This window comes from Neltuma alba, unplaced genomic scaffold (assembly GCF_004799145.2).
Source record: "Neltuma alba isolate B1F8T4 unplaced genomic scaffold, ASM479914v2 tig00003163_pilon, whole genome shotgun sequence".
NCBI classification, from domain to species: Eukaryota; Viridiplantae; Streptophyta; class Magnoliopsida; order Fabales; family Fabaceae; genus Neltuma; species Neltuma alba.
In genome coordinates, this window is record NW_021633168.1 from 42,348 (window position 1) to 68,342 (window position 25,995).

Sequence of the window (25,995 nt, forward strand, 5' to 3'; positions counted from 1 at the left end):
TGGTCCATCTGGCCCACAAGTTTTTTTCCCATCTGTTTTTCACTTAAAATTCAAAAATCCTCAATGAGCTGATTTAGTTCAAGTAAATTTAAAGTATAATTTTTCCTAAAATTTTTTTTTACTGACATAAGATTATTAAGTTAAAAATTAACGACAAAAAATGACTTAATGTTGAACATTTTAATTCAAAGAGTAAGAAAATTTTACGTATGTTTTTAATATATGTCTATATATTTATAAAACTCATGATGGCAGAAAAATATTGATAAAATTTATTATTCCACTCTAAAAATATGAATAGTGAGACTTACACGTATTTGGGAGAAAAAGAAAGACTTTTTTTTTTTTTTACCAGAAAAAAAAGACTGACTTACATGTAAATTACGCCTCCTAATTTATAAATAAATCTTAGCGGGAAAATACGATTTTTCTCCATATATTTAAGCACAAGTACCGGTTGAAATGACTTTTAACCACCCCTTATGCCGCGGAATGCCCAGGCCAGGAGCTACTTTGCCCAAAAGGCACCCTGTATGGTCACCTCCATTAGGAACGGCCATGATAACTGTCCTCATTCTCTTTCATGGCCATTCCTCTCTCCCCTTTTCCGAATCCTGGAAATCCTATCCACAACCCTAATCCCAGCTTCCGCAAGTACTTCTCCTTCATCCTCAAACCCGTAATTTCTATCCCTAACTCCAACTCAACCTCCAAGAGGCATTTGCTACTCAAAACTTCTTTGCTCTGCCTCACTCTAGCTCCTCAACTCCCACTTGCGCAATCTTCCGCTGAAGTTCTGCCTTCCAAATCGCTTCTTTCTAGCATTGAGAATACGAAATCCTGGTTTCAATTCTACGGCGATGGGTTTGCTATTCGCGTCCCACCTGATTTCCAGGACATCAATGAGCCGGAGGTAACTTCCAAATAATCTACTATGCGCTGCTGACCAACTGACCATCTGATGACGAATGTTTGCTGTTATGTTTTCTTTTCTCATTATGATATCGATGTTGCCACATTTTCTTAATATTGAGATTTTTCTTTTTTGCCATTTAATGTCGATTACTTTAGTAATTTAGTTGTGGCATGCGTTATGTCTTGTGAGTTTTTTCCGAATAGGCGAATGGCTGAAATTCCCATCCATGCTTTGTAGGATTATAATGCGGGACTTTCTCTTTATGGGGACAAGGCAAAGCCAAAGACTTTTGCTGCACGGTTTGCATCACCCGATGGGTATTCTTATTATTGAACTCTTATTTTCTTGTTTCGCTTTTGTTTAATGTTTTGAAGAGATATGGAGAACTTGTGCTTTTTCACCATATCATTGATTTCGTTGTAAACTATTATGTAAATAAATTGAAAGCATTATAACACTTAAATTTTGACATACATTTGCTGGAGAAGCTGAGCAGTGTCCTGACAACTGTCAGGCTGTCAGCCAGACATTGGCATATATACTTGACGCGTATATTTGATTCCTTTGTATCTGAGAGGGAGAAAATTTGAAGTTACTCTGTCCAAGGTTTAAATAAATTTCCAAAGCAGTCCTTAACTACATCTTGGATTTCTGGTTTTTTTTCCTTTGGTTGAAACAGATCTGAGGTTCTCAGTGTTGTTACTCGCCCAACCAATCAACTAAAAATCACCTTCTTAGAGGTAATTGGACCTTCAATGCAGCTTTATTATCATTATTACTAGTTACTGTAATTGATGTTAGATACAGTTCCAGTCTTGGTTTTGATCTTTTTAGGAGCTTACATATTCCTCGCTGATTGGAGCAGGCACAGGACATAACTGATTTAGGGTCCTTGAAGAGTGCGGCAAGAATATTTGTTCCAGGTTTAAATTTTTATTTCAAATTCTGTTTGCTCGCTTTGCTTGGTTCTGCGATATGTTATAGGTTGAGCCTTTCCAGCATTGCCTCATCCAAACAATCTGCCACCATGCCCCTTCGTGATCATCATGCTTTAAACAAATAAGCATCCAACACCCCTTTGCTCACATGACCCACCAACGTTTAACTTCATGCAATGTCTCAAATAAAATTGCCACCCCAGCATACTTCCTCTTGATTAACCGATCAATTCCAGAAGAATTTAGCTACAGTGCGTGCTGATTATACTTGCTCACCCCTTGTAAAGTTCTCAAGAAGAAATCCTCAGCGCCAATATTTTCCTAATGCAAAACAATTTTATCCCTGGCTTTTGGTATCTAAGTTTGCTCATGGCCTTGCAGGAGGGGCAACTCTTTACTCTGCTCGAACAATAAAAATCAAGGAAGAGGATGATTTCAGGTAAATTTGATTTCAAAAGGATTATAATATAGCTACCTAACAGTTGAGGGAATTCCACAACGCATACTCTTTTTACCTCCCTGGAGAAAGGGAGATCCCATACCATAAATATTAACTCTCTCTTTTGGTTTGCTTGACATAGAACTGATGAGTAAAAGCTATGAATGGCTGAATTAATCTTGCATGCAGTTGCGGTGTTATCTGCAAACAACTATATTTATCCTTCAACATGAAATGATATTCCAATGCAATATTGGCTTTTTATACATCAGGACGTACTATTTCTATGAATTTGGTAGATACGAAGAGCACGCAGCATTGATGGCGGGTGTTAGCAGCGGAAAGGTATGTACCACCTTCATTTTACCGATAGGACTGTCTAAGTCCTAGCTTAATTAATATTATGTTTTCCAGGCAATTATTGCTGGGGCTACAGCGCCGCAGTCCAAGTGGGAGAGGGATGGTGTAAAACTTCGTTCCGCTGCTATATCATTAACAATTCTTTAGCCATTTGCTGAATTTTGTGAACTGGCAGATCACGCCCTCAAGTGCTTCAGTCCTCAATGTCTTCAAACATGTTTGAGGCAAGACTTCTATGAAAACTTCGCAGGAGATCGTTGGTCTTGTTTTTTGGTGGCTGGAATTTTCATTCACCTACAAAATATGAAAAAAATTGAAAAGAAGTGAGTATGGCATCTCTAAATTTGATTTCAAGACTGGAATAAGTGGCAGAGTAATTCAAAGATAATAAAATCTAATGTTGAAGTCCGTATTTACACAAGGCCAGCACGCATGGTTTTGATGATCATAGCATTCAGTCATGGTTTAGTCTGCAGTTTGTGAAGGCTGACGCCTGACAAGCATTCCATTGTTACTCCGCTGCATCTCTTGTTTGAATATAATTAGGTCCATCTTTGCTACATCAATTATAATATTTTATGTAGTTATTGATGATTTTTTGAAATCAAATAAATAAATAAAATCCTGGCTTAGTTAAGGTTCAAGGTCCCCAACTTACATGCTGCTGCTGGCATGACAGCCCCGACGGGGCCTATTGAACATTGAGATAATGGGCCCCACCTTCAACTGATAATCCTGAGATCTACTGTCTCATCCCAAGCGCTTGCTTTGCGGGATGGCCTCTCTTCACATGTAACAATCCCATCAATCTGATTTAAGAATGGGCTTGGGCCCCGTATTTTCACCCCAAGAAAGAAAAAAATCCCGTCAATTACTAATATCAATGTCACCTGGATATCTATGAAATATATAACAAATTATGCTATTTATCAACGACTCATGAAAAATTTGTTGAATTTCATGTGAAATACTGTTACAATGAAAACATGAAAATATATCCATCTATATAATGAAAAAAAATATTCCTTTATAAATAATGCTGCTCAGTCATTAAATTTTGCATTTGTCATGAAAAGGATATCCAGTTTACATCATAAGGCAGATTCACCAATTTCAGGACATTCTTGAACACCAGGCTAGGCCCATTTTTGCATTCAATTGGGAGGAGTGAGTCGGGACGGAAGGGACTTGCGTGGACATATGTTAATTGTCATATTAAATTTCTTAAAAGCCACTTGAGGATGCAGGCCCAAAATGACTTATCGGTAATAATATAATAGAATAGAATAGCAATAAAATCAAAATGATTTAATAATACCTTGCGTGACTTGTATTAAAAAAAAAATAGTAATAGTAATCCCACGCCGTCACATTTTTTGGGTTTTTTGAAGTGGGAGTTTTGGCCAAATAAAATAAAATAAAACAAACAAGTGGGAGAGGAGGGGAACGGACTCCCGGGAGGTCGCTCTCCAGTGTTCGAGCAAGTAGACGCACCAATCAATGGCCCTTCATGCTGCTATTTTTGCGGCTGCGCTGAAGTCTGTAAACCCACGTCTTGAAAGTTGGTGATTAATTGAAAATGGATCTCTGTACGAATGAATTCCCCCCACCTATTATAAATTTATAATTACGTTACCTCCAACTTTCTTCCATCACAAGGTCTAAACCCCTTCCAACTAACATTCCTCATCAGTCATCGTATCCCATGCTTGAAATGTCAAGCAACCAACTGAACCAAGTGTGCATAACTGAGCTTCAAGCACTACTTTGCGGCTCCGGGAATTCTTCCCTCCGAATGCCAGCTCTTGCCGTAACTCACTCCTCCAAATGGCTCTTCTTGAAGCCACTCCTGCTTTCTTCCCACTTCCACTTTCCACATCATATCTCAACACCAGCACCGTTATCGCTCTCTGTGTCTTCTTCGCACTTCTCTGCGCTTGCATCGTTATCGGTCACCTTCTCGAAGAGAACCGCTGGGCCAATGAATCCATCACTGCCCTCCTTCTGGTACTGCCTACTCGGCTCATTCCATCCTTCCTGATTTATTCCGAATGCGCCGTTATTTCATGATGTTTAATTGCTTTGGAGCTTGGTTTTGGTTTTTGTACAGGGCCTGTGTTCTGGAGCGGTGGTCTTGCTGGTGACCAAGTTCAGTAATACTGAATTTTTCAAATTCAGCGAAGACTTGTTCTTTCTTTACCTGCTTCCTCCTATCATTTTTAATGCCGGGTATGATTTCTCTCCCATACCTCTGCCATACCTCTGCTTTGTTTGGTACCACAGGATCCCAAGGAAGTATAATAATAATTATAACCATATGAGTTTGGAAATTTTGCCTAATTCTGGGAAAAGTATTTCTGGGTCTTGGTAGTTAAATTTTCATGTAAGTCCAGCGTTTTGTAAATGCTAATTATTCTGGGAAGTGAGCCGCGGATGATTTTAGACCTCTGGAGAGATCCGCGAGGACTCTGCATTCCGAGGTTCGGTTCTAGATCACATTATAAGTATTTTTTCGCCTGATAAGAGATAAGAGTGTAAAGTGCCAGCTTGTTAATCTAGAGGCTTGTCAGACTAGGAGATTACGAAGTATTAGAGTCTTAAGTTCTTTCTTCCTAATAAGGTTTTGGTGTTGTTTTTCTTCTTGGTTTAATTCACCTCTAACTGTATGTTAGTTTCCAAGTGAAGAAGAAGCAGTTCTTCAAGAATTTTTCAAGTATTCTGCTGTTTGGAGTCATTGGAACTGTTATTTCGTTCTGCTTCATATCAGCTGGTAAGATCTGAGTTCTCCTGAAATTTAGTTACTTTGGGTCTCATGGTGATTATTTTATCCAGAGACTTTGCATGTTGCTATCAATTTGTCAATCTACATAGTATATGTTTCAATATGATGTAAGGAATAAAAATTATCTGTTTTTATTTCTACAACTTCTCCAGGTGCCTTTTTTCTGCTCAGGAAGATAGGTCTAAGCTTGAATATTCAAGATTATCTAGGTAAACAAAATTATTATTTGATACAAGCATTTATTTTCTGGAGAATTATAAACAAAAATCCTCCCATGAAATTCTTAAATTTAGGAATCAAATAACGACAAAATGGCTATTCAGTTTAGAAGTTGAACGGGATAACTATATCCTGCAGTTGGTCCTTACGTGCAAAAAATTTCGTTGCCATGTTTATAATTCTCCCTCTTCTTCTTAAATTGGTCATCATTTATTCTTCTATTCTGATTGTTCATGAACCCATACATGTGAAGCCATTGGTGCCATATTCTCAGCAACTGATTCAGTTTGTACATTGCAGGTATATCCTAATCTCAGCTTAAATCCCAAATGTTGTTTCTGAAAGAAATTGATACTTGAATTTCATGCTTTCGTTTTCTTTTTTTTGGTTAAGGTTCTCAGTCAAGATGAAACACCCTTCCTATACAGCATTGTATTTGGGGAGGGAGTTGTAAATGACGCAACCTCTATTGTACTTTATAATTCAGTCCAGTCCCTTGACTTCAGCAGCATCAGTGCCACTACAGCCCTGAAATTGTTGGGGACATTCCTTTACCTCTTCCTCACTAGCACTGTCCTTGGTATATCAGTAAGTATAACCGAATGTGCTGTTTGCTAGGTGAAGATTCTAAGTATTTATTTCATGAGGTTATTCATCTCATTAGGTGTTATGTAATATACAATGTGAACTCACCGTTTCACTAGCACATTGAGTAAGCTCTCTGAAAGCCCGTAGGGTATGCATTGATTGATTTTCAGAGTTGTAATCTGGTTCATTCATGCCTGCTTGAGTCTTCTAGGAACTGTTCCCCAATGAGTCACAAAGTCCTTGCAAATTAAACATTCAATTCTTAGTCTTTGGAAGAGGAGTTCCATTTCTTTTCTGACCTATATCGTGATTTTTTCAGGTTGGCCTTTTGAGTGCTTTTACTATTAAAACACTTTACTTTGGAAGGTATGAATATTCATGTTGCTTCTGTATAAATCTGCATGTATAACCTTACACAAGTACATTTAACTGTTCAGCTATTAAGGACATATTTTGTTTAAGCTTAAAATAAGTGATTTTCAAATTAGCTGAAAACGTGATTGATTGTTTAGAGATTTTATGAAAAGCAGAAGTCATTTTTGTTTGGTTACAATTAAAAAAACTAGGGTTAATCCCCATCTTTAATCCTTGAAATTTGATCTTATTTTGGTTTTAATCTCTGAAATTTGATTTGATTTTGGTTTTGGTCCTTGAAATTTTAAACTAATGGTTTTGGTCCCTGAAATTTGACTTCATTTTGATCTGGTTTAAGAAGTTTGGTCCTTGCTTGAAGGACCAAATCCAAAATGAGGCTAAATTTCAGAAACCAAAACTACTCCTTTTGAATTTCAAGGATCAAAACCAACATGAAATCAAATTTCAAGAACCAGAACCATGATTTCAAATTCCAAGGACTAAAACCAAAATGAGATCAAATTTCAGGGACTAAAGATGGTATTAACCCTAAAAATTATTTTTGTTTGAAAGTGCTTTTTAAAATAATCATAAGTTATTCAAAATAGTTTCACAAAATAATTAGAAATATGAATTTTTCTATATTTTAATTACTTATTTTTGAAAACAAAAAAACAAAAAATGATTTATTAAAAAAAGTTGAAACATATAGGTCCCAGTTGTATATCCCTCAAATGCTTCTTAGCGTCCCTTGCAACTGAAATAAACAATTTCTTGCCTTCCTAAATCTGGTAGGATGTATAATACTTTTTTGATTATAAACTTTTCTATTGTTGTTCGATTTGGAGTGAACTTGGAGGTTCAAGGAAAACGATTGGCCACACAATGGGCTCAGTTAGGATAAAAAGTCATAACATACGGATTTCTTTAGTTTTGTCCTCCCTTTTTCACTGTATAATTGTAATGTAAACAGCACTAGCATATGGCAATGGAATTTTATCTCCGCACTCATTCCGCTTTGAAAGAATGCAAAATCATGTTAAGATATTTACTTTCAATATCAAAAGACAACAGAAAACACCGGCAAGTAAGAGCAAGCTGATTTTATGAAATGCTAGTTTAGATTTATCATTGGCTCAAGCAAGGACCCTAATTAGCGTATTAAATATGAATTGTAAGCCTGATGGACTTTATGCTATTTGACACATTTCCTTTTATTAACAGGCATTCTACAGATCGTGAAGTCGCACTCATGATGCTTATGGCTTATTTATCATACATGATTGCTGAGGTACCTTAACCATCTCCGCCATGAAAATATGCTTATAAAATCTTGTCTTCTTTGAAGAGAAAATGAAGTATTTTAGGTGTTTAGGTTATGTAAAAATTCTTCATACGTACTCTAATTATATCTTTCCATCATCACGATCTGCCATAGGGAGTGGCAGTACTGAATTGAATTTATGCATGTAAGAAAACAATAACAGTAGAGATGCAAAATTAGAGTTTACTGGCATAAGTGCTATAGGATTATAGAGAGAGGTTTTCCCTACTGAATGGCAGCAGCTGAGAGCATGACAGTGAAATCATTTGCTTTATAATTCTTACAGAACCCTTAACAAATGCTTCCAGTTGATCTCCCTCGGATAAACAAAGTACAGCTTTACACCAGAAAATAAAAATAAAAGCTCTAATGCATTACTTCCAGATACAGTGCATACTGATATGCAGAACAATTATACACAACCCACTTAGATATTCCTGCTACGGAAGCAAATGACACTAATGAAGGAAGGATAACAAACACAGTATCAGATTACTAACATAGTACGTAACACATAAGAAAAGGTGCAGACTCAGACACTATAAAATTTCTAAACAACATACATGCCAGTCTTTCGAGGGGATTGGCTTTCCGCCTGAAGCCTAAGCTTGACTCATAATTTCCCTCTCCTCCCCAAACCTTCCCTGCCCTTCTATTTTATATACCCCACTGACATCCATCCATTCATCATGACCCCCTTATTTTGATGCTCTATCTTCTGCTTTATCTGACTTCTAAACATTATGTTTTCATTGGACCAATAGATCCCCATTTTCTGCCTTTTTGCCACTCCCCTGTGCCCCTCTTCATATGTTCTAGTCGTGGTAGGGAGTTGGGTCTTATCAAATTCTTTTTTTTTTTGGCCTCTCTTTGATTAATATTTGGCTTATAATTCTAAGCTATAAACAGTTCTGGCTTTTGCAGCTTTTGAGTCTCAGTGGGATTTTGACAATCTTCTTTTGTGGCATTGTCATGTCACACTACACGTGGCACAACGTTACAGAAAGCTCGAGGATAACTACCAAGTAAGGAAATTATCTGTAACTCCCTTTGGTTAGGGCATGCTGATACTAGTGTTAATCGTTAATCAGTTATGAAGGAAAGGGTCGTATTAGAAATTTGGTTGCTAAGTTTAATGAAAATTCGTTTCATTCTATTACATCTTGTTCTTCTCTTATTTCCTTTTTCTTCATGTTCTGGTGAATATTTCAAACTTTATTTTGACATATTAGAATTAGAAAAGGAAAAAGAAAAGGGATGGTTTTAGTTAGAATGCACCTTATGGAACTACTTTCTTGATCGCAGGCATGCTTTTGCAACTCTCTCATTCATCGCCGAAACTTTTATATTTCTATATGTTGGCATGGATGCCTTGAATCTTGAAAAATGGAAAACCAGCAACGCAAGGTATCTAAGAGCTTCCTATTTCGTAGATATTGACTTGTGCAAAAACCAGCCAAGCACGGGAAATAACAAATTTTCTGCATTACTTTCCCTCTGCATAGAGGATAAGTTAATTAAGAGTTGGTCCATTGTGTTAGATGGAATCAACATGGCTTTTGATTAAATTGGTTGTTCTGTATTACGTTTTTATGTAACCATTGATTGAGTTCACAAACCAGTGGTGCACTATAAGTTCTCTAAATTGTCATATGCCCATGTTATACGAACAGCTTGGGAACTTCAATTGCTGTTAGTTCAGCTTTCTTGGCGTTAGTGTTGATTGGTAGGGCAGCTTTTGTGTTTCCTATTTCAAACATTAAAAACTGCATCGAGAGACAAGAAAGTTCCAAAATCAAGTTCCGATCGCAGGTGATAATTCGGGACTTCAAACTCATTAGTTCTCAGTGTTGTTAGGTCAGTTGACCTCATTTGATTCCTGATTAAATGTTCAAAAATGTCAGTTTATAATATGGTGGGCAGGCTTATTGAGAGGTGCAGTGACTATTGCCTTGTGCTATTACCAGGTTAGTAGATGTCATGCCAAGTTCATTCTTTTTAAAGACATGTTTTTAAGTCCCCCCTATAAGACAGGCATTTATTTTGGCTACTTGGAATTGCAGTTTGAAAAGGCGAGATTGTCAGCTCAAGAAAGTGCAGTGGTGATCACCTCCACCATAACCGTCGTATTATTCAGTACTATGGTGGGTTTCCTCTTCTGTAAATTATATGAACCGCATCAAGGCATGATCAAATGTAGATTGTATTGACGTGAAACCTCCCATTGCAAATGAAGGTGTTTGGTTCCATAACAAAGCCCTTGATTCAGGCGGTGCAGCTGAGGCATTCAAAACCAGCGATTTCTGAGTCCACTGAAAATACGGAGGATTTCAGATTCTTACTCCTTGAAAATGTTGGTCCCAGTGACCAGGGCAATAATCAGCCAGGCCGGAGGAGAGGCAGCCTAAGTTTACTGATAAGTAATCCCACGTCAACGGTTCACTACTTTTGGAGGAAATTTGACGATAAATATATGAGGCCAATATTTGGTGGGAGGGGTTTTGTTCCATTTGTTCCTGTTTCTCCTTCTTCCGATTCTAATGAACCGCCGGACGCTCCCCCAGCTCCAGACAATGCAGCTACTTAGTTTGTTTCAGCTGCTCTGCGCATGTATCAATTGAGCGTCGTTATATGTATCTATTCCCCGCCCTACTCCCAGCAGACACATTTGTTCATACAGAAATAAAATTTATATACAGTCACACTATTTTCAAGTCAATAACGGTGTCGGTGTGACTTTCACACATTGGTGCACTATAGGATTTAGTTTTCTAGATTTTGTGTTGTGATGTATGGTATTTGATCATTTATATCTGTCAGTTGCAAGACAAATACACAGGAAAGCTGTCTTATGACGATGGTAATTAATAATTATGCATTTCATGTCTTTCTAGTCGATAAAAATTTAAAATAGAAATTTTTCACTAATTTGTTTTGGCCAAAAATAGAATTCTGCACAGAATATAAAACAAGTAGACTTTGTTATGTGCACAATATAGAGCACACGTCACGTTACACTCTCAGATTACTTTAGGGCCCGTTTGGTACGCTGGAATTGAAGCCGGTGGATATGGAAATGGAATTCAATTCCATCACAAAGTTTGTTTGGTACAAAAAGAAGGCATGGAAATGGGTTCCATGTGGAAGCCAAACTGATGGAATTGGCTTCCATCATACAACTGATGGAATTGTAAACAATTCCATGGAATTCTCCTTTTACCCCTTTCTATCATCTCTTTCTACAGAACCTTTACCCTCCTCGTTTTAGCTGGTGAATGACAATGGTGGCAGCCACCTTTGGCAACGACGCCACCTTCGGCAATGGCGATGGCGGCTAGATGCTAGCCTACTTTCTGCTCTTCAAGCTTCTGCCACGATGATGGTTAACGATCCAGTGGCTTCGATCTTGTCTCCCACTGCCCTCATCTCCTTCCCTCACACTTGATGGCTTCAATCTTGTGGCGTAAGTTTCTAGATCTGCACAATCTAGAACTAAAAACTTGTTAAAGCCATTGACCTTTTCTTTCAGTGTCTTAAATCTACCTGCTTTCAATTTGCATCTAACTACTTGCGAGCGAAGATGAGTCTCAAGTTTTTCACGAAGATTTGCATATTAAGAACCATATATTTTTGTTTTATTTCTGCATATTCAATTCAATAGATTCCATAGATTATATGGTCATATAAGCTTTTTGCTTTTGATGCATAAGAAAGGAATATAGAGGCGCCTTTCAACTTTTTCTTCCATTCGAATATTGGCATTTTTTTGGTTCCATTTTATTTTCAGATATGGTTCTCAACTGACTATGGTGGCTAACGGTGGAGTGTGGTGGCGTTAGTGGCTGGGGTTGAAGTTGGGGTGGGTTGTTGTACTGTTAGGTCTTTTAGATTGAAAAATATATCAAGGGCAGTATAGTCATTTAATACAAAAGGTACTCATTTTAATAAAAAAATTATATCTCATTTCCATGACATACCAAACACACTTTTAAACCCCATTTCCATATCCATCGTTATTTCTATATCCATCTCCATTTCCATCAAAACTAATTCCAGCATACCAAACGGGCCTTTAGAATTCCTCCCAAGAGGGAAGGAGACGCGTTGAGGGGCTGGCAAACTCGAGCCATGCTTAATAGGATGATGTGATTTTCGCTGGAGCTACATTTTTTTGGGGCATCATTGTGAGAATGATAATGTGAATTTTGTTTTTTTTTTTTTAAAAGAAATTAACTTTTCCTCATGCGTTACAAAGAGACAATTATTTAAGATAACGTAAACAATAAAAACTGAAAATAATTTGAAGAGAAAATAATAATAAAACAATAAATACTAATATAACTGATTTTTTTATTAAAAGAGAATCTGATTAAAAAATGTCCAAAAATATCCTCTGCAATATGCTTGCCAATAAAAAATTTGACCGAGGTCTCCTTTTTCATTATCCATCCCCATAAGGCCTGGGCCTAACTTTGGTGAAGTGATATCGTGCTAAATTCCCAAACCCCGGAATCTCGGGGAGCACCATTGCTAGAAAATTATTGTCGCGGGCACGGGGCCGTAAACTTGCAGGGCGGCGTTGTGGTCGGGCCATGGAGGGGCGCGGGTTGGATGATTCTGCCGTCCGTCTGGTTTCTGCTTTCCTGGCCATGGAACCTTCTGACTCCTTGATCTCCCATGCCAGGTAGATACAGATTACTTTCACATGCTTTCGCTTTTAGCGAATTGGAATGAGTAACATATTGTCAGTGATTGCAGGGTATGTGGTGGAGGCTTAATCACAGAGCAAGTGCAAGAATTCATCTGGGATCACTGCCTGAGCAAAGCTGTAAGTTCTCAACTCATCAGTTCTCCTGTGCATAAAAGGGGTTTAGTTCACCAGATGGTAAATTTCCAATGCTCTCACCCTTTGACACCCCCCCGGGGGCCCGGGGGGGGGGTTGTTTCTATTTTTACCCTGGAAAACTGATCACTAGACGTTTCCATTGTCACGCTGTATGCTACACCCTTTTTTTTGGTATCTTTGTTAAATGTAAAGATTGAATGGGGTGAGTGATCAATGCAGGCTGGATTTCATGCTCCATACTTGAAGAACTCTTTAAAGAAACTTATCATTGAAGTTGAATCGGAGCATGGCAGTGTATTGGATAACTTATACGAATTGTATGCTCACTACATGACATCAATAAAGGTGTAATATTCAAGCAGTGTCTTTAGGCCATGTGCTTTTCTATTGTTGGGAATTTTAGATTTATTTTCATTTTTTCCTGTGGGAGCCAGTTTAGGTTTGTATATTATCTGTGTCTATTTAGACCTTTTTGGTGATATAATTATCTATTTGTTTATTCGGTTAGGACAATAGTATGGTCAAAAGCGATGCAAAAATCCAGAAAAGAATCTCATTTCTTTTTCCTGATGGTAAATAAAAGATAATCCACGTTGATTATGCATTATTATGATTTTATGTCATTCAATCTATCTTTGGTTGGTAATTGGGGTCGCTATTCACTAGGTTATTCTCAACTACAAAGTTGCCCGCGCTCAAGGGTCCTGATATTTCCATTGCAATGTTCTTTAAATATGCTTGAAGGTGATACCGGGTAAGCTTCATCCTTAATATTTTTAATTATGCAGCATCGAACTAGTGATTTTGTTTCTGTCAGTTATTCTTTGGTATTGAGAGTGATTTGGTTTAGAATGGGTGTATTTCCTCCTTTCCTTGTGTGTATGTGTATTTTTGTTTATTACGTTCCTTGTTAATATTTTTTCATCTTTAAATCCCAATGACCAATATGGCTTTCTGACTGAACCTTTCTGAAGTCACTTGTTTAAAATGGTTGTTTGCCCCTCCGCCCTTTTGCACTTCTAACTTTTCTTTCCCCAGATTCCTTATGCCTTCTGAATTTTTTGTCTGTATCCTTTTTTTTTTGGCTGGGAATTTTCTTGTATGTGTCAGACAGAGGTTTTATTAAACTTTTTTATTGTTTTGATATTGCAGGTGCTCAATATGGCCATCAAGTCTATTTTTGTCTGAGTTAATACTTTCTTATCCTGAATTATTTTATAATAAATCTTGTTTTGAGGTCAGTTTTATATTCAAAAGTTTCTTGACTATTGTAGCAATGACCTAACAGCTAATATTAACTAATCATATGTAGTTCATGAATGTGAAAATATAATTATTATCTCCTTTTGAGATTGCCTAAGGAGACAAATTTTCGCTTTGGTTGGATTTTCACGTTCTGTATATAACTTCATATCATTTCATATGTTGCATCAGGATATTTTGGCTAATCTTATTATATTCTACTTTGTTACACATGGCTAACATTTGAGACAGATTGGTTCAGGGGTTGGCTTAGTTGGGATGTGTCTTGCTCATGTGAAAGCGTCTAAGGTATGCTTAAAGAAAACTAAAATTCCGTGATAGCTTCAATCAATGGAATTTCTATTCTTAAATTTTAGTAATTTATTTTAGACAAGCAAAAATTGTCAAGGATTTTATATGGGTAGCATTGGCTGTTGGGTGATAATACTTGCCAGGTTTCAATTCCAATCAGCATAAAGTCCTAATGAAGTGTGTGTCGACAGGTGATATTGAGTGATGGTGACTTGTCAACTTTAGCTAACATGAAGTCCAATTTGGAGTTAAACCACTTGAACGTGGAACTTAAAATGGCAGAAAGAAACAAAAACCTTAACATGGTGAGTATTACTGCTCATTGGATCCTAACATGCTCTCTCTCTCTCTCTCTCTCTCTCTCTCTCTATATATATATATATATATATATATATCAGATTGATTGCATGAGTTTATTCGGTTTCCTCTGGTCATAGCATATTCTGACCAGTAACATACCAATGTATGAATGTTATAGAATTTCATATAAAAATTTAAATCTCGAGATAATTATTCACGCTTAACTTTGTGGGAAGAAATGGAATTGAAGTTACTCAAAGAGCGAACATGTTCGACAGTGCAATAGATCTAAAGGGAAATTGAATCTAAAATGGGGATGGAAGATGGTGATTAGATTATGAAATTTAAATAGAAACGTCCAATAGTAGTAAGCGTCTGGTGCTCCCCTCCAGTTTGAGAGGTAACAAAATTCAGCGTCTTTCCTTCTTTCGATGTTTGCTTCCTATGATGTTGAAACTCAAGAAGGGGAATGGTTCCATTTTCATTGTCTTTTGTTCTAATCCCATTCGCTCAAAGACACTGTTAAAAGTAATAAATTTATTCTTGGAGAACTGAATCATGCGTATCAAGGCTCTGCAGTTGCATGATCTGAATCTTTTCACCTATCTCAGGTAAAGTGCATGTATCTCCCATGGGAATCTGCTTCAGAAAGTCAGCTCCAAGATGCCATGCCGGACGTTGTGTGAGTGTTGCAGGTGCCGGGATGCTAAACTTATAGTTGTTAAAATGCCATTCTTATCGTATCGTTACTGTTGTTGTTTCAGTTTGGGTGCAGACGTGATTTATGATCCGGATTGTCTTCCACATCTTGTTCGAGTTATTAGCATTTTGTTGAGCCACCCGAAATCATGTTCTTGCGGACGGGTTGCTAGCTGTGAGGGTGTTGCGCCGAACAATAATTATGAAAACGACGAACTTCATTATACGAATCAACGTAATTGCGAAGATCATGGTGACGGACCTGCCGTTGCAGGAACCGTAACTGATAATGATGGTGGTGGTGAGGGGCCGAAGGAGGCTCCGTCGGCTTATATAGCTTGTGCTATACGCAATGTTGAAACGTTCAACTATTTTCTTTCTCTGGCGGATCAGGCCAAACTTGATATCGCGGACTTAACTGATACGCTGAAGCCAGTAAATCTTCTCCCTTACATGCATTCATACAACCAAGCTACCATTAGACTGTTACGGATTACTTACAGTCCGTAGAATCAGGCTTTGTATAACATCATTACTATTGCTCTTGCATGTATTTTAGGTGCCCCAAATTTCTGGGATGTCCGATTCTGGTGTATTTTAATTAAGGATTAAGTTGTATTTAGCATTCCGAAATATTTTGTTACGTGCGTTTAGTGTTCTAAAGCATTTTATGATGTGTTCTAAAACTGTGCTTTTGAAGTATTATTTTATAAGCAGTTTTAATTCCGTCATTAACTCTGCAAAAAATCTGTTAAATAAATGTGTATTAATTACTATAAAATATTTTTCAGGGTGTTGGATATACTTAAAAAAATATTTTAACATATTGGATGCATCATAAAATACTTGTAGATATTGGATGTACTTGGAAAAATATTTTAGATGTTGGATGCATTTTAATCCTTTAATTAATTATTATTTGGTTTGAGGTTAGGTAACTAAAAAGTGTAAAGCCTTGCTTGATGGTGCCGTGCTTTTTCGTTGGGCAGTTGTGGACAGAATGGCTTTTTAAATTTATTCTCATTATGGTTTTAGTTTTTTAAGTTTTAAATTATAGATTTTGATCTTTTAAAGAATAAAATGGTTCAAGTTTTGATTGGATTATAGGGGTTAATATTTCAAATGAAAAGAAACTTGAGGAACTAAAATTTAAAACTTGAAGAATCAAAACCAAAATAAGAATAAACTTGAAGGATTAACGTTTATATTAACTCTAAATTTTTTCCTTACGGTTTTTATTTTATAGTAATTTGTTTAATTAAGAATTTTTTTTCAGACTGAAATCTGGTGGTAGTCATTTCTGTCTTTTTCATCACCGGAATTTTTGTTAACGGAGGAAAGAAAAGTTGCCGACGTGGCATGAAGTTTTAGAGTTTAAATAAAACTAATTTAATTATATTAAAGTAAATACTTATTATTAATTTAATGTTATTTAACTCAGCAAAATAAACTCAATAAATATATCGTCTCGTACACCCAAAATTCTGATATTAAAATTAATATTAAGTTCTGCTATCTATAAGAAGGTGTTTGGGTAATTTAAAAAGCGTTTTTAAAAAGTATTTTTTTGTAAATAAAGATAAAACCTTCCACGTATTTATTTTTATTTCGTATACCGTAAATTTTTTTAAAAATTATGATTTGGTATTTATCTAAATACTTCCTAAATTGTAAATAGTGATAATATTTTTTTTAAGATCAGCGTGACAGAAATTTAATCGCCATAAAATATGACGTGATGCCTAATACTCCTAGTAATTTTTTAGACTTGACATATACTTACATACATATACATATATGTATGTATATATAAAACACAAGCACCCCTTGCAAAAACGAACCCTGCTCCGTTATAGTAATAGAGATTGGAGAGGCTTTCTTTCGCGAGGTAATCCGCTGAAACGTGCCGAATGCACACAACGTTCTTGCTAATCATCCGCATGGGATTCGCTGCTCGGTCGAGCCCTTCCATGCCATACTTATTGGCTGAACCTGAGCGTTCAGTTTTATTCCTCGTAGTCGTCGGACCGGATCACTCTCAAGCGAATGAAGCGGGAGTGACGGTTGGTTTATTTATGTACGAGGAAGGCTTCATCAACATCGGTTCAATATACAAGTGAATACCAAAGAAGAAGATCATAATGAAACAATTAAAATGATTTCAGTTAACGGAATAGTTAAGAACAATAATTATTCAGGAAATAAAATCATATCGCCACTGGACAGCATCTTAAAAAAAATTCAAAGCGATGTGAAAAAATAACTTCATGCTAACTAGCACAGTTGGTTCTTTGTTTCACTCTCGATTTCTCAAATGTGGTATGACTTCTTACTAATCAAGCTGATGTACCAAACGTAATGAGGAGTGCTGGTCAAAGGTGAAATAAGGAAATAAAACGTAACGCGAAGCAGCGTGTTGAGTTGACCGCGAAACTGCATGCAAGTGCCTAACGCAGAATTAAAATGGTCGAGCGGAGACTGGAGACAAAAGCTTTCCCGATGTCCGTCTCCCTTCCTTGACGGTTGTAATCACACAGGACATCGGGGTTCCCTCTTAAATTATACATGTGAATCTACTCTTGTCGGATTCCCTGTAACGAGATGTGGAGTGGATCCACGTGGACACGTGCTTTGTCCTAATCTTTCCTTCATTTCGCTGCTCTGACGGATGCGTAATTGATTTGATTTGTATGCACACGTCAGCAGACTGTCATGCTTCTATCTACTCCCCATCAGCTTACCTTTCTGGTTCACGTCTCGATCGTCACCGTAACCCATCTCATATCAGAGAGTGAGTGAAGACCATCGGCAAGAAGATGGCGGAAAATGAACATCCATCGGAGGTGATTCACTCGTGGTCTGCTCCAAGGTCGCTCAGTACTAGTCTCATGTACTCCTTTGCTCAGGTAACTTTTCTTTTTCTGCTTTTTAACCTGTCTTCTCTTTGCTAGTTGCAGTGTAGATGCGTTATTTGCTTTTTTGAGACTGGTCTATTTTGGGTATTTGTGACTCTTCACAGCATCGCTTAGTCCGTGCTTGGCTTGCCAAGGTTTGGTCATGGGTTATTTTCTTTCATTGAAATCAGCATGTGGCAACTGGAAATTTGTGGATTCGTTGAGAAGACTAAATAGACTTGTGGTTGTTAATCTGGTGCGGTATATGATTCCAATGAGAATTGTTATTTTGCTGACTTAGTGATGGATCGTTCTCCTAGTTATTGCTAGGACGTTGCTGTTGAACATTTGGAGGGGAAAATAACGAACTTTTTTGAAGAATGAGTTTTGCTCCTCTGAAAACGGTTCGAATAGAAAGCGTAATATATAATTAGTATTGGCACTGAGCTGTATACATGACTTTCTTAAACCCAAGTTACGTTTATGATGCATTGGCATCGGTCCCTCTTTTGGCTGCCCATTCAGCGGTAAATAAATACTGATGCAGTAGGAATTCATCCTTAAGCAGCTACTTTAGTTGCTTCATCTGATTTCCAGAAAAAAAAGATTTACGGCTCTGTTCTTTTGGGTCCAAAGTCCAAACATAAAACTTTCCGTACTTTTTGCCTTGCTTATAAGCTGATAAAAACTTGGAGCTTCCTAGCTTTTTGATTCAGTGCTTATCTGGCTGTCATATCATGATTTAGAGGGATGATATGGAAGTGCTTGATGAGCCCCTTTATGCAAATTTCCTAAGAGTAACAGGTCTCAACAGACCTTACGGGGAAGAGCTATTGTCCAAAATGGTACGTCTGCAATTTTTTTTATCATATTTTTTCCTCCTCATCTCCGAACGCTTGATTAAAAGAATTAAGATGATTCTCTTATGGTTTATTGTTTGAAGAGCATTCATAGGGCCAATGTGGTTCAACATGGAGCTGATTTAATTGTTAATTTTCTGTAATAAAGAGGAATTTGATTTTCATAATTTGTCAGGCTCACTCTTTTTATTACTGAAGAAATATCTGCATAATTAATCCTAAAATTCATGTGTTCCTGCTCGGCTTGCGCTTTTCACTGAAATGTTGATGTTCCGATTGTAACAGGAATCTGATGGAAATAAAGTTATAAAGAACATCATTTATGGTCCAGGAAGCAGGAAGTATAAATACTGTAAGGTAAAGAACTCTTTCAAGACAAGCAATTAGCAAAGAACACTTAATTATAGATACAGAAGTGGAGCAGTTTCTTGGACAATTATTTTGGCTGGTTTGAAGTTGTTAGTTATTATGGAAGTAACTTATTAGACTAGTTATCTAAATCTCGAGTGTTCTGTATTAAGTAGCTGAAACTCATATTCTTGGTTCAGTATATCTTTTGTGAGGACCATATATACCCATTTTAATCATGTCTAGAATCTTCTCTAGCTTTACTTCATATGGTAGCGTAAGTTAATGATTCAGTCCCGGGAAGAGTAACCTATCATGCTGGCTCTTCATATTAAATCCTCTGAGTAGTTCAAGGACTAAAACATTAAATTACTCTACATTATAAAAGTTCTTATCTTGTATCTGTTTCTTTGAATGTGAATTTGCCTATTGAATAGTTCTTCAGAAAGACTATAATGGTCGACAAATAATTCCATCGCTAACCTATCTCCAAGTTTTACCCCTACTTGTTGCCTCCAGCATATTGCAAAGCAACGGTTACAAGGCTTGACAGATGATCTGCTGAACAAAGGAAAGCACTTTATTCTGATAAGAAATCCTCTTGACATTTTGGTAAGATGTATTTCTTAAAAAATATTTTTCATTTATTTCTTGTTTATCTCTAAATCCACAAGCTAGTGCAGCATATTGCTGGCTAGTACCAAACCATGAGCTTCAAGTTTAAATGATGTTTAAGAGATATTAAAAGTATGTGTCTTAGTAATGTTTGTAGGCTTACATAATTATCCGCCGTCACTGACTGATTTTTCTTGTATGATTGGCCTTATTGTGTGTCCAGCCATCCTTTCACAAAGTTGTGCCTCCATCATTTTTTGAGTTGGGTTTGGCAGAACTTGTTTGTATATACAATGATCTTCGTGAAAGGGGAAAACCACCACCTGTCATTGATGCTGCAGAACTTCAAGAAGATCCTGAGGTACTCACGCTCTATGAGCATGCGCAATTGTTATCATTAAAGAATGCATGACAGCGTGAATAAGATTTCATGGTAGCCATTGGTCTATAATTTCTTAGTTTCAATATTTAGACTGTTCTCTAGTTTTATTGTCAAATCAATTTAAATTAATGAATCCTTTTGTATAACTGCAATCATAATCAGTTTTCACTTGTGTGAATGATGTTAAAATTCATTGTACTCTATCCGATTAATGGTTTTTATAGTTTGATTTTAGACTAGAATGCACAACATTCTAGGCCATGTGCAATTAAAATTAGATGATGGAGCCCTCAAACATCCAATTTTTGTATGGAAGAGTTTGATTAAATGGGACCCCAAAACTCCATTGTGTAGATAACTCTTTAAATTTTGAGTCATGTGCAAATAACCCATTAATGTTCTCACTTCCGTAACGAATTCACTAACAACAAGGAGTTGGGTGCACATAATATCAGGTTTTGGAGGCTTCATTTTCATTTTCTGATGGTTAGGAGGATTATCTTCACATAGATTAGAAGTTCAAGGGTGTTTTATGAATTCTAGCCTGAATATTGTGGTGTTAGATTGCTAGCAATGCTTAGCTCGTCACTAGTGGAAAAAATTGCTGTTCTTCTGTGCTGGTCAACCACCATTCTTCTAGACAATTTTCTTTCCAAGAGATTTTTTTAAAATTTTTTAATGAATGAGAGTCTTCTTTTACTATTTTGATTTCACATGTTTTCCATTATAAAGTGAGCCAAATATATGTAGAGATCTTAATTTTTACCTATGCTGCACATGTGTATAATAATTTTGTTGCTTTGAAGGCTACGCTGCGTGGTCTTTGTGATGATTTGGACATTCCTTTCCAACCTGACATGTTGAAGTATGTAGAACTTCTCTAAGGAAAGTTATCTTATCTTGTAAATTTGTGCTATGCCTTTCTTTCAATGACAATTTAATATTCCTGCATAATGTTTATAACTATTCTCCTGCTACTGTCACTTTATATGCATGCATCATAGATTGACACCATAAGCCTGCCAGGTGGGAAGCAGGTCCAAAACCAATAGATGGCTTGTGGGCCCCTTGGTGGTATAAGACTGTACAGAAGTCTACTGGTTTTAAGCCAGCAAGGAAGTATCCTCAGGTATGTGGTTTGTTGTTGTTTGAGATTAGCAGAACTGTAAGGTGTCCTGGCCACTTCATTTGAAGAAGGCAGGACATTTTTCTTTTTACATAGGAAGGTATTTTGACAAAAATTCTGTATACTTTATCTTCTTTGTAGCCATTTCCCTTTTCTTTCTACGATTTGCTGGAGCAAAGTCTACCCCTCTACAATATGCTTCGACGCCATGTGAAGAAGAAGTCATCCCTCCTGAGCCCTCCTTTCCCTCCACCTGATCTTCCAGTTCCTGCAAATGAGAAACTTCTTGCTTGGGTTGGTGATGAGATTGTGCCACGTGAGAGTGCAAAGGTTTGATTGACGCCTTAATGTCTCTTGTCAGCAAATAAGATAAAGGATCTAATTTGTATGATTTTTGCACACATTCTAATTATTTTACTATTTGCCCGGTCATCTATCAGGTCTCTGTTTTTGATTCAGTTGTTCAAGGCGGCGATTCAGTTTGGGAGGGTCTTCGGGTGTACAATGGAAAGATTTTTAAGCTTGAGGAACATCTAGACAGGTAGTGTTAGTGATAAATTAGTAAGTTAATTCCTGATGCTGACATTTTATTCATGTTTCAAAATCTGGTTAAGTGATTATTTAAACATGCATAAACTGAAATAATTAGCATAACATTATATATGGAATGAATATGGGTAAATCATTAACTGCAAGAAAGTTATTAGTACGAGCGCTATTTGCTAGCACTGGCATTTGGAGATGGTTTCTTAGCAGAAGATACTATATTCCATGCTTGCTAAGTTATACTTTAGTGGTGAAACTTTAGTCATTTGAAAACATTTGGTCTTCATCACTGTTGTTGATCTGACATGCCATGATTAACATCAGGATGTTTGATTCAGCAAAAGCTTTGGCTTTTGAAAATGTTCCAACCCGAGATGAGGTGAGTTTGTTCAGAAAAAATATATCTTGAATTGTGGTCTCACCCTTGTCTTACTATGCCGTGTTATGGTACTGGATCTTGTTAAGTTCACTGTAATGTGTGGTTGCAAAAATAAATTGCAGATTAAGGAAGCAATCTTCAGAACACTAATTAGGAATGGGATGTTTGACAACTCGCACATTCGGCTTTCTCTGACAAGAGGAAAAAAGGTTGTACTTACTCTCTCGCAAAATTTAATTTCCAAAGGCAGGTTAGGATCTGAATGAAATATTAGATAAGACTGAGGAGATGTTAAGCCCTGTGCTTCAAGTTTCCTTTTATTTTTATTTTTTTAAATGATTTGATGGGTTATGGATAAACCGGGTGTGATAAGCCGAACGATAGTCTTTGTCTTTTTAATTGGTGACCCAATTTATAAAGCCATTAATCTTATGTAACCCTTAGGTCCAACCTTCCTTTGAAGTGATGCAAAATTATATTATTTTCTTCTCCAGGTTACATCTGGAATGAGCCCAGCATTCAATCGTTATGGATGCACATTAATTGGTAAGTTCCTTTCCCCACACTGTATAACGATGATATTCTATGATTATCTTTATAATACGGAAAGAGATTTTCTGAATCAATTTGAAAATTTTCAATGGAACTGACAAGATTACTTTCATTCCAGTCGCCACGATTATCCTTTTCCTACACTTGTGTTTTTCACATGTGCAGTGCTTGCTGAATGGAAGCCCCCTGTTTATGATAATACCCATGGTATAGTACTAGTGACTGCTACAACTCGTCGAAATTCACCAAATGTAAGCTTCTAATTTTTATACTAGTTATGAAAGAAAAGTTCATCTTAATTGTTTCTACCTGATTTTGTGAACAGTAGAAAGTGCCTTGTGTATCCTGGCAGATAACAGTAAAATTGTTTTTCATCCAAATCTCCTTAATCAAAGTTGTGTCTGGCCATTATGTCTGACAATAGTTGGTATTATTTCAATTGAACGAAATTCTGTTGAAATTATTTCTTGTTACTACAATGTGATATTGTTATAGAATGTGAACCATCGGCATACTGCTTTAGTGCATCCAGTTGACTTTGTCTTCTCTCCCTTTTTTGTTTTCTGATCAGAATCTAGATTCAAAGATTCATCACAATAACCTCCTTAATAACATACTTGCGAAGGTATTTTGTTTTTCTCCTTGGAAATATTTCCTATTCTGTAATTATACAAAATGCTCCTCCAATTCTAAATGTAAGACGCATTTTGTAGTGTAAATTACACTGCAAAATGAGTCTTATATTTAGAATCGGTATTATTGTTGTTATTTCGGGATGGTCTGCTACTGGAACGAGGATGGTTGCTGAGACAATATCTTGGTACTTATCCTTGTTTGAGTGACGTATGTGATTTGGCATTTGCAAAAGACACGTCGAAGATTTACTACCACGTGGGGGTAATTTGATTCACAAATACTAGCATGATAAAATGCACTGTTTCAGAACTTCTTGTCAGGCTTAAGGGTCATTCTTATGGATATTTCTGATGGACATCACAATTGTCAAAAATGTTGGTGCAGATTGAAGGGAATAATGCAAATGCAAATGATGCAATCATGCTCGACAAAGATGGTTATGTGTCTGAAACCAATGCAACTAACATTGTATGTCCTCAACTTCGTCTTACCTGGCAGATTTTTTTTTTTTTTAAACCATTCTGGTCATTATATGCTACAGCTTACAAGGCTTAAGAATTCTGTGAATGGGAGAAGATGAAAGGAAAAGCCTCTCTGGGAAATGAAGTCAGTATATTTAGAAACATGTACTTATAGGTCAACCATACAAAACAAGACATAAAACTCGACATCTTAGGCCCCTTTGTTACAACCTTAATTATTGTCATCATGCAACCGTTAAAGTCCTATCTTAGTAAGCAAACCTAGCAGTACACCCCAATGCCTACAAATGTAAGATAATCATCCTACAGATGCTACAGTACAATAATACAAGGTGACTTCATCTTTAATTTGCGGTCTCAGAGGGTAACAGATCCCCGCTTCTCATAATTCAAGGATCATGTATTCTTGTTTTGTGTTTTCTTTTTTCACTTTTCGATAAGGATTTCTAGAACCGAGAGTCTTCCTACATGAAGACAGTATAATAAATATAGTGTAGGTTAATCTTGAATGTGCAGTCGCAAAAGTGACAACTCCCCTTGTTTTATTATTTAAGAAGGATCATATGCTGTTGTCTTCTATTTTCCCTTCTTTGGCAGGGATTTCTAGAACAGAAGAAAATGGATTGCAAGTATTGGTTGGTAACAATTGGGCTAATATTTTGGTCTTCTTGCAGTTCATAGTTAAAAAGGGCCGTGTTTTGACACCACATGCTGATTACTGTCTGCCTGGTGTTACACGAGCAACTGTAAGTTGTAGAGACTAGGTTTATAACAGCTGCTTGACATGGATGACTGAGACCTGACTGAAGTAAAGCGTATTCTGCAATTAATGAGATTAAGCTGTTTACTAATTTCAGGTGATGGACCTTGTAGTGATGCAGGAGTTAGTATTGGAGGAGAGGAGAATTAGTCTATCTGAAGTTCATACCGCAGATGAGGTTCATGTCTATTTCTCTTTTGACATGTCCACTGCTCTAATTATTTCTTGTTGTGGTGACGGTATATAGCCACTGGTTGGGGATCAAATAGGAAATTTGTAATTTTCTTGATTTCTCACTGAACTTTGGTGGCCTACCTACTGATACCTAGCAAAATAGAAGTTTGATCCAATTCTGTACTTGAATTTAGTTATTTTAGTTCCATTGCTTGATTATGTGAGGATAGGCTAAGCATGATAGTCCTAGTGCTCTTTTAAGACCTACGAACCTGAAAGGAATTGAGATCCTTTTCCTTTTCCTTGCTTCAATTAAATTTGAGCTGAGTTATAACTGGGAGGCTTTCTTGCAGATATGGACAACAGGAACAATGGGAGAACTCAGCCCAGTAAGTAGTGCGTTATATTTGATAGATTGAAATTTGCCTGAATGAAGTTTGCCATATTTACATATTATTAGTGGCCCATTTGGCTCCTCGGGGTTCATGCCATTTGCTGTTTACATTTATCAACATACCATGAACACAAAAATCTGATGATTGACGCCAATTGGTCCAGGTTGTGAAGGTTGATGGTCGCATAATTGGCAATGGAGAAGTGGGGCCAGTGACTAAGAGATTGCAGGGTGCTTACAAAAAGTTGACTGAGCAGTCCGGTGTACCTATACCCACCTACCTCCACAGTTGAAAGCTACACTTCATTTTTCCCCTGCAAGTCTTCTCTTCCAGCCTGCTTCTGTTAAAGACTGCAAGTTGCTGCTATGCCATTTCGTGTAAGTAAGTAACTATGACCTTAAATTTCTGTCATCAAAGAATAGATGTATGTTCTTTCTCGTGAACAATGACAGCGCTGTGTTCAATCACAGTGGACTGGACCTTTCTCCCCTCAATAAAAGGCCCTGTGGGTATCTTCTTTTTCCTCA

General features: G+C 36.9%; 3 protein-coding genes across 3 annotated transcripts; all 3 read left to right on the plus strand.

The window, feature by feature from the left end:
* Positions 1-523: 523 nt before the first annotated feature.
* Positions 524-3,065, plus strand: LOC114740494 (uncharacterized). Its single transcript, XM_028928651.1, has 7 exons — positions 524-913; positions 1,154-1,233; positions 1,596-1,656; positions 1,782-1,839; positions 2,236-2,293; positions 2,566-2,638; positions 2,708-3,065. Exons 1-7 carry the CDS (start codon positions 584-586, stop codon positions 2,798-2,800), a joined length of 753 nt encoding a protein of 250 aa, XP_028784484.1. The 5' UTR covers positions 524-583; the 3' UTR covers positions 2,801-3,065.
* A 1,360-nt stretch (positions 3,066-4,425) lies between these two features.
* Positions 4,426-10,694, plus strand: LOC114740495 (sodium/hydrogen exchanger 1). The gene is made up of 14 exons (XM_028928652.1): positions 4,426-4,660; positions 4,764-4,882; positions 5,326-5,423; positions 5,588-5,644; positions 5,908-5,954; positions 6,048-6,242; positions 6,562-6,608; positions 7,821-7,887; positions 8,845-8,945; positions 9,226-9,327; positions 9,594-9,732; positions 9,825-9,887; positions 9,984-10,064; positions 10,157-10,694. Exons 1-14 carry the CDS (start codon positions 4,481-4,483, stop codon positions 10,505-10,507), a joined length of 1,647 nt encoding a protein of 548 aa, XP_028784485.1. The 5' UTR covers positions 4,426-4,480; the 3' UTR covers positions 10,508-10,694.
* A 1,720-nt stretch (positions 10,695-12,414) lies between these two features.
* Positions 12,415-25,995, plus strand: LOC114740497 (branched-chain-amino-acid aminotransferase-like protein 1). Its single transcript, XM_028928653.1, has 30 exons — positions 12,415-12,604; positions 12,679-12,748; positions 12,986-13,111; positions 13,275-13,338; positions 13,433-13,520; positions 13,919-14,003; positions 14,261-14,317; positions 14,512-14,625; positions 15,232-15,302; positions 15,385-15,825; positions 15,879-15,909; positions 18,121-18,225; positions 18,960-19,058; positions 19,359-19,430; positions 19,941-20,033; positions 20,260-20,397; positions 21,225-21,283; positions 21,445-21,547; positions 21,686-21,874; positions 21,985-22,085; positions 22,415-22,469; positions 22,592-22,678; positions 22,964-23,015; positions 23,187-23,272; positions 23,593-23,646; positions 24,042-24,125; positions 24,814-24,885; positions 24,997-25,077; positions 25,427-25,462; positions 25,632-25,995. The coding sequence occupies exons 1-30, from the start codon at positions 12,513-12,515 to the stop codon at positions 25,758-25,760; spliced, it is 2,934 nt and encodes a 977-aa protein (XP_028784486.1). The 5' UTR covers positions 12,415-12,512; the 3' UTR covers positions 25,761-25,995.

Coding starts and splice junctions, on each gene's coding strand:
- LOC114740495 (XM_028928652.1), top strand. CDS start 4,481: ATGGCTCTTCTTGAAGCCACTCCTGCTTTCTTCCCACTTCCACTTTCC. Junction 4,883..5,325: donor CCTATCATTTTTAATGCCGG/GTATGATTTCTC, acceptor ACTGTATGTTAG/TTTCCAAGTGAAGAAGAAGC. Junction 5,645..5,907: donor GAATATTCAAGATTATCTAG/GTAAACAAAATT, acceptor ATACATGTGAAG/CCATTGGTGCCATATTCTCA.
- LOC114740497 (XM_028928653.1), top strand. CDS start 12,513: ATGGAGGGGCGCGGGTTGGATGATTCTGCCGTCCGTCTGGTTTCTGCT. Junction 14,626..15,231: donor GAAACAAAAACCTTAACATG/GTGAGTATTACT, acceptor CACCTATCTCAG/GTAAAGTGCATGTATCTCCC. Junction 21,284..21,444: donor TTCCAACCTGACATGTTGAA/GTATGTAGAACT, acceptor TAAGCCTGCCAG/GTGGGAAGCAGGTCCAAAAC.
- LOC114740494 (XM_028928651.1), top strand. CDS start 584: ATGGCCATTCCTCTCTCCCCTTTTCCGAATCCTGGAAATCCTATCCAC. Junction 1,840..2,235: donor GGCAAGAATATTTGTTCCAG/GTTTAAATTTTT, acceptor ATGGCCTTGCAG/GAGGGGCAACTCTTTACTCT. Junction 2,294..2,565: donor AAGGAAGAGGATGATTTCAG/GTAAATTTGATT, acceptor TTTATACATCAG/GACGTACTATTTCTATGAAT.